Source organism: Pangasianodon hypophthalmus, chromosome 1 (genome assembly GCF_027358585.1).
Source record: "Pangasianodon hypophthalmus isolate fPanHyp1 chromosome 1, fPanHyp1.pri, whole genome shotgun sequence".
In the NCBI taxonomy this organism is placed as follows: domain Eukaryota; kingdom Metazoa; phylum Chordata; class Actinopteri; order Siluriformes; family Pangasiidae; genus Pangasianodon; species Pangasianodon hypophthalmus.
This window is the reverse complement of record NC_069710.1, coordinates 6,563,205-6,574,662: the sequence shown is the minus strand read 5'-3', so window position 1 is coordinate 6,574,662 and position 11,458 is coordinate 6,563,205. Positions and strand designations below refer to the sequence as shown.

Here is an 11,458-nt window from a genome sequence, read left to right as displayed (position 1 = left end):
TTGTAAACAGGAGGGAAAAAAAACCAAAAAACCCTGGACCATCAATGACTAGTCAATAAGTAAAGGAGGCGTCTTTAATAGCCTGTCAATCATCCTGCATGTCAATTCGGCAAGCTTCCTCTTCCTGAAGTATAATTTTACATTCAAAGGTTGTGTTTGAGGGTCCGGCTTGGGATTAAATACTGAAGTGAAGAGCAGTGTTTGTCTGAGACTTCAATACAGCTAGTATTAGCTTTTTTGCTGCTAAAATCACTGGCTATACCATTAATACGTTAATGCTAGTACTTTAGGCATGGTGATGCATGGTGACAGAATGAACGTTTCCAGGGGGCGTAAGTAAGGAAATATCTCTCTTGCTGTGGTCTAGTTAAACACGAGGGTTAACTGAATTTTGTTGTGGTGCCAAGTTTCCAGTCATTATATTATTTCTTTCCAGTGGAACTGGTGCCACCTGGTGTACCAAATTATAACCTTATGAATAAATTTTTGTAGATATTGTTCTGAGTGTACCTTGCTTTTATATTTGTTCACTTTTACTCAAATAAATTAGTTTGAAAAATTATGGCTAGCAATAGAAATAAAGGACAAATGAGCCAAAGACACTAGATACATTTCAGCACTTTAATTTAAATTATTCAGAGGCACAAATGTAATTTAAAGGGCTACTCTCCACTACTGTGCATCCACGTAGATGTGCTACAATCAGTGCCTTTCTTGTATTATATGCTCAAGGCTAGTACAGGTTTTGGTCGAGCGCGTCCATCACAGCAGATGTGAGACAGGGTCTTCTTCGTTAAATCAAAATGATGGGGGACTTTGGATTTCATGATCTGAGATGTTTCGATATAGCTTTTTGATCACTCTGTTACATATTTCACTACACACAGATATTACACATACATTGTACATTCTCTCTCTGATACAGCCAACATACACACACACACACACACACACACACACACACACACACGGGCTCAAACTTCTCTCTTCTCTCCCAATTAGAATCAGGCCAAAGAAAACACAAAGGGTTTCTAATTTTTCGAAGAAACTAATGAGGCACGGCTTGTTAACCTCTCTACTTTGTGTCGTTATGGAGCCTCTCCTCTCACCGATCTTATTGTAGCTGGATATCAGTAAATCCTGTCAGTCCCTGGTTCAACGGCTTAGAACCACCATCATCATCATCATCATCATCATTTCTTTTTAGCTCAGTTCCATGTGCTCCTGCTTCACCTTGATAGACATTTTAAAAGTTAAACCCTTTCTCACACCTAATAGTTGGTGCTAATGTGAAATTTTGATAAATGACATTTTTAACAGTGCTGGAGCCCATTTATTGTCCTGGTCCCATAAAAATTTCTCCCAGTGAACCAGAAAAGCATTTCATGTCATGTTCCATTTGGTTTAGGGGACAGAAAAGGAAAAAAAAAAAAAACAAGAACAAAAAACTTCATACACACTTATTGCCCTTCCCATATTTCACTAAAATTAAACATAACACTTAGAGTAACATAACTGAAGTGCAGAGACTATGACCACGAACAACACAATAAGACTAAGTAAACTAGTACATGGATAGAAACGTGGATGTTAAACTCCACAGAAAGAGAGTCCCTCTTCATCAAAGTCCATTTGTAGGGATTCTCTTTCTATGGGCAGCTCTATCACGATGCACTGTAGAAAATACAACGTTCAGGTTACAAAATACTGCACAACTAAAAAAAAAAAAGAGACTGTTCAAATATATACAGTGATGTATCCCTTTTTCACCACACAGGCTGGAACGACACTGGATACTAACAAGGCCATAAACCTACAGAGATGATATTAGGGAATCCAGACTCGCTCTCTCACCCATGTTTCAGACCTTATCGACAAGAAAACAATTCAAACCACATAAGCTGCAAACACAGAAACACATTTTAAAAGGTTTATACGTTACACATACAGAGTTTACTGTGATCTACTGTGCGTGACTGTAAATTCACTTTACTACATGCACTCTCTCTCTCTCTCTCTCTCTCTCTCTCTCTCACACACACACACACACACACACACACACACCAAAAACACCTTCCAGTATGTTTTTTTGGCACAAATCATACTTTGATACAAAGGACAATTACATTAACTTAAAGACGTAAAATGATTAAATCACAAACAGTACTTCCTTTTGCAATACCAGCTTGTCAGGCTTCCTAAACAAAACAACAGGATTTCCTATGAATCTGTCCCTTACATTTAAACTAAAAAAACAAAAAAAAACAAAACATATGAGCACATGGACTATAGTTATGCTCACTCCAACTCTGTGTTACTGTATACGTGACCTACCTATTATGACCTGTAGCCTGGATTTTAAATACCTATACCTTTACGGTGTGTACGATTGTCACCACTAAAAACATTAAGTGGCCCAGCATTTAAAACTTCAGCAGCTGTTCATTTCATTAATAAAAGTTGAACTAACACACAAATGTCAGTGAGGTTACTACTGTAAATGATGGGAATACGGCTTTGGTTGTAACTTTGCTGATGGTTTAAAACGTTGTCATCGACTGGATGACATTTATTTGATATATTTTAATTTCTGACGTGTAACATTTACTTTCTGTGGGAGTCTTTTAAACAGCAAGATCCTAAGATTTTTGGTCTACAACTTCTCCTAAAATCAAGATTGTCCAAGTTCTTTGTGCAAGAATTATGGCTATTTTCCTGCTGCACTGATGGGACTTAGTTACCATCTTAGTTATACAAATCAACAAAATAAACCCTTAAGCAGCTAGAGAATGATATGCTAGTGATGTAATGAAGGAACCAAAATTATTGCATGTATCCACGTAAATAATATTCGCTAAAATAACAAGCACACATTTGGCAAACACACCACAGCTAGACCTATACATAAAAGACAAATAAATACTCACTAGTTAAACATGAATATCACATTTCTAAACTTGGTGCAGATCACAACTTTTCATACAGATCATGAAGATTTTCCTGGGAAAGAAAATCAAACAATATAAAAACAATATAAAAGAACGATGCATAATGAACTGTGATGATTTGATTATATACACTAAGAAAAATAAAGGTGACAAAAGGTTCTTAAGAATAATGCCATAGGAAGAAAATTGTTGGATTTTTAACCATTTTTGGTGACAGAGAGAAAAATCTCATAAATGCTAACATTATATTAAGCATCTTAGTAGTTGGAAATTATTATTATTATAAAAAAATTTTAAAGTATTATGGGCTAAAATGTTCTGATTCTTCAATGGCATTGCTAAAGAACCTTTTATTTTGTTTTTAAGAGTGTACACTGACTCTTGCTACATCAGTAACATCATTGTGTGACTGTAAATGCAGAAAAATAACTGTTTTGTAATCTAAAACTTGAATATATGGTGCAAAGCTTGGGGGAAGGCCTCCAGCTGGCCAGGCCTCCTCATAACTACACGTAGTGCCGCTGTGGTGAGCAGCAACACCAAGCTGAAGTGTTTTCTTACGGCCCTCGTCAAGAGCAGCATATTGCGAGTAACAGTAACTAATTCTACCTGTCCCAATGAAAACTCTGTAATACCTAAACAAGTGGCTTAGAAAGTTGAATATGCTCATGGCTGTTTTAACAAATCCACGTGAACCTTGGAGAGAGGAATCGGTTCCTTCAGAAAACGATAACAAACACCACATACAGCATTTACTGATATTATATATCCTTCACGGAACACAAACAGACATGGGTGATAGAGGACAAAGGAAGAATCACAAAATAAAACAAACATAGAAAGTCAATGAGTGCCATTAGTTTCGGTGTGCTTGTTTGTCCTTCGGCCTTCTGTGGTTATATGTCTTGCCTGAAATGTCTTCCTGCCAAAGGGGATCCTCTGCCTCCTTTTTCCACCAAGGCCAAAACTGTACAGTCTCTCCAGAAACACCAGTCCTCCATAATGCCACTAACCTAATCTCAGCTTCACCATCAATGCTATTCAAATACAGCTGGGACAGCAAGGGAGTTATGAGTAGATGGTGATGACCTCTCGCCCACCACCACGTACCAACAGGACCCGGTTGAGACCTTCTAACAAAACCTCCAGGAACTCCATGTCTGAGGCACACTGATTAAGAAAAAATATCATTCATTTTTGTCAGTGAATGGAAACAGAGATATAGCAGAACCCTTCTTTTAATTGTAGAACCTGGCTTTTCTTTAATATATTTGTATGGCGGGCTGGGAGAACTGAAAAATTGTGTTTTGGCTGACACCTCACCTTCAAGAAACCAGAAATATATTTCACAGTAATTAAAAAAAAAATCAGTGTACCTTTTTAGTTAAAGCTCTCTTTACACTATACAATTTCAGCCCGTTTTTACTGTCACAGACAAAAAGGTGAGATTGGTGGCCTGGCAGTACCAGAAATTTAAAAATGTGACCTCTGCAAGGATTATGTGAAACTCACTGCTACAACAACAGCTACAAGTACAACTACAAGTACAGCTACAAGTACGGTAGTGGCTTAGACACTTATAAATTTAGATAAGGATACAGTTTTCATCTCCTCCACGGTTCTTGGGTGGCCCAGGCATGTTGAGGAGGACCAGCTGAGCGTCCTGCGACTTGTTCAGCACCACTTCATTCAGCTTCACAGCAGTGTGCATGCGCCTCACATTCGACTGGTTGCTGTTTTCCAAAAGCGTGTAGAGAAGGAGTAAATATCAACAGACTGATGTCTGAAAACCTCAAAGAATGGAGGATAAACCATAGATACCAAATACAGGGACAAAAAGTGCACTTAATACATCAAGGTAATAGATGGTCAAAGCCCTAGCTGGCAGTTCCAATAGCATAGATGCTAGTCTGAATTTATAGTCATAAAATGTAGTGTTATAATTAATTGATACAATCTCTGTACCAACTAAGTGAATAAAAATTTACTGAAATGTCCCTGTGTTGAGTACTGTGGTTTAAGTCTCCCATTCAACTGTAACAACCAATATATCGTCTTGTATATCAGAGATTTTCTACGGTCCAAAATACACAAAAGACAATTAAAGCTGCAAGATTATGTGAGAATTAATTGTTTTAAAGTGTCAAAAGGGAAAAAATCACATTAAAGTCACCTGAAACCTTATTATATCCTTATTATTGAATTCATGTCAATGAGTAAATTGGTCCAAGTGTTCAAAATATCACTGCAGCAGTTTTCCGATATTCTTGTATGAAATAGGGAAGATCTGAAATCTAATTGGACAATCTGAGTTTACTGGACAGGCAAGCATTAAAATATTAATAAAATATTAAACCTAATTATGCGCCAATATGCAAATATAGGCCAATCACCACCAGTTTAAGTGCATGTAGGATTGGGGGCCTTTTTATTTAGCATATTCATATAATCTACAGGATGTCTAAAAAGTCAGGGACCAATGGGAATATGTTGTGCAAATATGTCGATCTCAATATGCTGAGCAAAATCCGCAAGAACACGATTCAGCGGCTGAGAAAATGAGCAAAGCGAACATGAGTGAGAGTGAACCTGTAGCGCCTGTGTTGTAAATAATAAATACAAAACGAAGCACATCCAGGTTCCTGACTTGTCAGACACTCTGTAGATTTCTTGAAATGTAGATACTTTTGTGTATTTTATCGAATGCCTTTTTTGTCGAAATGCAATTTATTATTGAACAAAGGCAAAAAAAAAAAAAAAAAAATTGCCTTTAAAGTAGGTTTTGGGTGACTTTAAACTGCTATTTTATATATATATACATACATATATATATATATATATATATATATATATATATATATATATATATATATATATATACACACTTTTATATAATGTTACATTACTATTCTATTACAGACCATGAGTTTTGGTAAAAAATAATCAAATACATACATTTTAACAAGATGTGTATTATGTGAAAATTATTGCTTTGTTAATATATATAAATCTTTCATAAAAACTGCATTGTTCTTCAACAGGGTCATAGCAGCTAGTTAAATAAAAGCACATTAGCGGAGGTTAAAGCGCATGGCACTAATAGCTGGATATGCACATGACCTTATTGCAAATTAAAATTAAGCACACTCACACGCAACGCAATCAAAACACGTGCTCTCCATCACAACCTGATGTCAGTTCAACCATCCACACTCAAGGATCTGTTTATTTTGCATGATTTTCCAATCCTATGATGCAGAGTAAGGTTTGAACTGGGTTTTCAGATATTCTCAAACTGACACCAGGTGCTGTGGTCGGAAGAGCACGTATTGTTTTGATTGAAAGGAAACTACTATTCTGTCATGCTAGTTAAATGACTTTATGAACTGAAAGAAGTTATGACATTGTAATAAGCATGCATCTACACTCTCTCTCTCTCTTTCTTTCACTCACACACACACACACACACAAACATAAACACTCTGAGGAGAATAAATTGTAATGGACCGAGGAGACGGGACAACTACAACACAGACACATGGCCTACATTAAAAAGAAAGTGGACTTACAGACTCTCCCACTCTCTGGAAGGAGGAAAATGGGACAAAACAATAGAGACAAACTTAGACGTTGCTGCAAACCTTTCACGAGGACATGCCAACCATCCCAGCAATTCCACAGGTAAATGCTTAATGATGTAGTCTTCAATTGTCTAATCACACATACTGTGAAACTTTATCAATAGTAATAACTGCTTTGACGCAGCATTCTCAATCCCAGCGCCAAGGACACATCTAATTCAACACACTATGAGACAGATTTGTTTTCAAGTGCAACATAAAAATGTGTTGAGTTGCCATTCATCAGAACTGGGATTAGGAAACACTGCTTTTTGTTGAAAAATTCTTTTAAATACATTTACACAAGGCTGGGACCTCATAGTGAGGATACTGGTCAAATATACACCTGAGTAAAATTATAAAAATAAGGATATATTGCATAACTACACACATAGGGCTGTATTCAGAGTTGGTGACGCAATTCTAATATTTACGTCAATATTTACACGGTGGAAAAATTACTAGTATTCAGATTTGGGTTATGCAGCAGCTTATGTCAATTTTCTTGGCTCTCCATTCAGATTAAGAAAATCACCTAAGTGTAATTCACGTGTCCAGGTTGCCAGATTAGAAGCGTCTGAAATAGGGTTTTTAATAGCATCTAGATCACCATTTTTAAACACTAGCAGTTCCCTTTAAGCACGAAAAAAATCACGCACCAGAAAATAAAGACTAAAGAAGAAGTCGAAAGAAATTTAATTAAAACTTTAATTCTGTAATTTAATTTAACAATATGGATTCCGCCCTCATTATACAACAGCTTATAAAATAGCACATGATTCAGCACTTCCTATTATTTTGCTTTTTTTTTTTTTTTTATACTGGTTGCCAATATAATATAATGTAGCCATGTGATAGTAAATCTAGCTTATGAAATTGTACTGTGTGTGATGTGGACTATTAATTAATTATTATGTAGGATATTAATTCAAGCTTTTATTTTAATAAATTTGAGTTGACAAATTAATAACTTGCTATGGTTTAATTTAATAATTTACAAGCCTATCTGAATTGCGCTTAAATCCATAGTGAGGTCTGAATACTGATGTGTACAATTTCTGTATTAAACCCTCGCTACATGCGGTTACCTCAACTCTGAATCCAGCCCATGATGTAATAATAAATATCTTATTAATTAATATTCTCTGTAATGAATACTAAGTTCTAGATTTAGTTATAAAAGGAGATGGACACTATATTAAAAATTCTTGCTATTGTTGTTTATAGACATACAGTATGCTGTATGTTATTGTTTTAATAGTAACACATTACATACATGGATATAGTATACTGTATGTTATTCATTCCTGAGGGAACATTTAGAAAGGGTTACATGTTACATGAGAATTTAAAATCTTTAATAATTAAAAGTATAAGTATTACTTATAACAGTAACGTATTCTTGAAAACATGGATGTTGGCTATATGGAGGTGTATTCAGTAACACAGAGACACAGGACACATGGTGAAATCATGACCGTTAGTCCAGACAATGCGCCTACACACCGGGCCATGCCACTACTACACATCATGCAGGCTGTGCCCTTGAAAACAAAACGAAACAAACTCCCGAAATATACACAGGAACATCAGAGTATGTGTCAAATCATGCAAACTTCTTCCAGACCAGAGACGATATATATGAAACATTTCTTTAATTGTGCTAATAAATCAAATACTGAAAAAAAACCCAAGAATAAAGCCACCAAATTCTAACAGTAATCTTAAATAGTTCTCATAAAGTTGTTACAGAGATGCTGACACAGAAATTTCAAGTGTCATAATTTTTTCTTAACTTTTATCTCTTAACTACTACTAACTAGAACATGAAGATTGCTCCAACTAGGCTAGCATAGTTTTGCTGTACTTGTGTACACTAATCTAACCAAACCCCCCATTTAATGCACACTTTAACATGAAGAAATAATTCAAATTGTGGCATGTACTCACGGTTTCATGTTGAAAATATCTCGCACACCCATGCTGGCGTTTTGCTCCCGGTTGCGATTGCGTTCACTAATGAACTTCTCTTTGGTCCAGGTCATGTGAACCCGGTCAGGAGTGGCATCAGCTTTGTCATTAATAGCAGCATGGGACGCTGTGTTCTTATCATGAATGAGCTGCGCCTGAGGAGTCATCACAAGCATTAAATCAGTTCACATGGCTCAGAAAACATTAAAGCATACTAGCCGACTCAAGGAAATCCTCCCCTAGAAATCCTAACGTCAGGTAATTTCTGTCCAAGGCTTCTGTTAAAACTTTAAATACAATATTAAATGGCACATACTGGCCTGTCACAAAGGTATCTTTGGATACTTTAGGTTCATGTAGAGCACCAAATCCAAAATGGAGGAACCTCTCATCTTGGCAGTGGTTTGACATGATGTATGAAATAAAACACTTTTGCAGATCACAAATTATAAGAAGTGATTAAGGTTGTTTACTTCTGTGTTTTACTAATTATTATTTGCAAGGTGGCTAACTAGCTCAACTCTAGATGGCAAATGTAGCTAGCTAGCTAGCTATCCAACTTCTGGACATGCTTATAAAAAAAGTTCCAAATATTTTTTATTTATACATAGGAAAATTACAGGTTTCTCTAAACTGATTTAGAGAACTTGTAATTGTATTTACAAAGACATAATCTGAGCTAGCATTTGCTCATTTCTGCAAACTGTGACTAGCTGCAGCTAAAAGTCACTACAAATAGCACCACAAACCAAAATGGAGGATTTGGCTTAGTTGCTATTTCTCAGCTCTCTCCTATTTTGTAATGATTTAAAAATTCAAAGTGCCTAATGAAAGTACAAGCTCCACCTAATACAATTTTGCCAACTATTGGATATATTTTTTAACTACAATAGCAAACATGATTAGCATGCTAAAAATGCGAACAGTACAACACTACAAAACGTTAATAGGCTTTTGTTATTTCTTAGCAGAATGATTAGCCTATTAAAATATTACAACTTAGTTACTGAGCTCTCTGATCAAATTTGGAACTTAATTTAAGTAAAATTTATGTATTTAGTACATATGCTAACAAATTTAATGAAAACCTTACAGAACTGAGCAATGGAAAGTCCAAACAAAACTGTACACATGGTGGTGAAAGTGTGTTTCATATGAGTACCAAATGATCCATGCTGTACAACATGTAAAACACATAAAAACGGTTATTTGATGTTTAGTTTTTACATAGTTTTTGCAAATTATTAATATGCATGATGAGGTGGTATTATTACAATAAGCTGGCATGCAGTGTTATGCATATCTTTTGTGAATAAAACATAAAAAAAGCAATGCATGGGTCAAAATACTAGCTACCATTCACTGCTTTTTGCTAGCTAAGTAAAGAGGAGAGTCTGTGCTGAAGGTCTCACTATGAGAAGGGAAGCAAATAATAAGGAGTGAAAAGAGAGAGGAAGAATATTTATGTTCACAAGGGGTTCACAAGGAGGTGGAGGCCACTGTGTATGGTATCAGAGATTCATGCTTAATGGGAGGAGTCACGGAGATGGATAAGCACACCATGACAGTTACAGAGCCACCACGTCACTTGATACCGAAGTGACAGAGAGCTCTTTGTAAGGATTAAACATTAAGAAGGTTTGCTTTTGATTGTATGTAAAGCTCTCTGCACTTGTTTGTGGCTCTGTAATTGTGAGTGCTGGATCCAGGGTGGTGTTCTCGAGGGCATGGTTTTCATATTCGCTACCTCATTCTCCATTTCGTCCTCCAGTGCAGCACCTTGGTTACTTGAGCCCGAGCTCTGAGCCCGAGCGTGGTTCTTCCTCCGAATGGAGCTACGAGATTCGTCAGTGATGCTCTGTATCTGAAGGGGCAAGTGCCAGTCCCCATAGCAGCAACAATATAAGAGATGTCATATGGCCACATTACGGTGTGCAACAAGGATTCATGCTAGGTTTTCTAATGTTTTTAGACAGCTGACAATCAGATGCTGTTTTCTCATGTAAATACATTAGGATCCAAGACTTTTCATGATGTCCTAGATTATTGATCAGAAATTGTACTTCCTGTTTTTTCACAAACTATCAACATAGGTTCATTTTACAGAACTTTGCAGAATAGCGAATTGGTGATGCCAACCCACAATTGTTTCAAAACACAATAGCATACTATGATTCTTATATACATGGAGATAAATTCACCCTAAACACCCTAAACAAAATAATTTTTGAAATAAATTTCATTTACATTAACATGAGTATGTAAACTGGACAAATGAAAACTATTTCTTCAGCTGATTTACTGCGTTCTTTTAACAAATATAAATCACAGTATAAAACAAACAGAAAAGCCTATCATGTTCCAATATACAAATGAGGCCCATGTAATTTTAAGGACAGTATATGAAGCCTTTACTTTAGTAGGGGAAGGAAGTGGGCATGTGCAGGCATTTACAATTAGCCTACTCTAAGTTTCATGATTAGGGATGTTTCTGTGCCATTTTTTTTTTAAATATCTACTGAAAGCAACATAAAGCAATTCAATATTATTTATTACTAATTACAAAAAACCATTACAGTCTACATAAGTTTTGTCTGATTTTAGGCAATTACAAACCTAAAAAAAAAAACAATAAATATGACAAATTCTTGCATGTTAGCATTACTTTGAAATTTTATGGTTGCAACCCAAATGCCATTATACATATACGTTTCAACATAACAGATTAAGGAAGCTCTTGCAAAAACATTACCTCTCTCTCCCTCTCAGTCCTTGAGAGATGCATCTGCTTCAGCATCTGGGAGCGCTGCTCCATAACAAGGGTCTTCTCATAGGTGAAAGCCGAGATATCACTATCATGCTGTTTACATGAAAACACAAGAGAACACAAATTTTGTTTAAAAAAAAAAAAAGACAGCA

At 35.9% G+C, this 11,458-nt stretch overlaps 1 protein-coding gene across 7 annotated transcripts in view; it reads right to left on the bottom strand.

Moving 5' to 3' along the window:
* Nucleotides 1–600: 600 nt before the first annotated feature.
* slc12a7b (solute carrier family 12 member 7b) overlaps nt 601–11,458 on the bottom strand; it is a 71,800-nt gene continuing 60,942 nt past the window's right edge. For 3 of the 7 annotated variants that reach the window (XM_034308539.2, XM_034308544.2, XM_053238121.1), the window contains exons 21-26: nt 11,292–11,399; nt 10,287–10,403; nt 8,519–8,694; nt 6,518–6,532; nt 4,548–4,681; nt 601–4,108 (exon numbers count right to left, since the gene is read on the bottom strand). In XM_034308539.2, coding sequence (XP_034164430.1) covers nt 4,017–4,108; nt 4,548–4,681; nt 6,518–6,532; nt 8,519–8,694; nt 10,287–10,403; nt 11,292–11,399 — 642 coding nt within the window. In that variant the 3' untranslated portion in view covers nt 601–4,016. The remainder of the gene's footprint in view (nt 4,109–4,547; nt 4,682–6,517; nt 6,533–8,518; nt 8,695–10,286; nt 10,404–11,291; nt 11,400–11,458) is intronic. The other 4 variants (XM_034308547.2, XM_053238155.1, XM_034308541.2 and 1 more) reach the window with 3 other exon arrangements.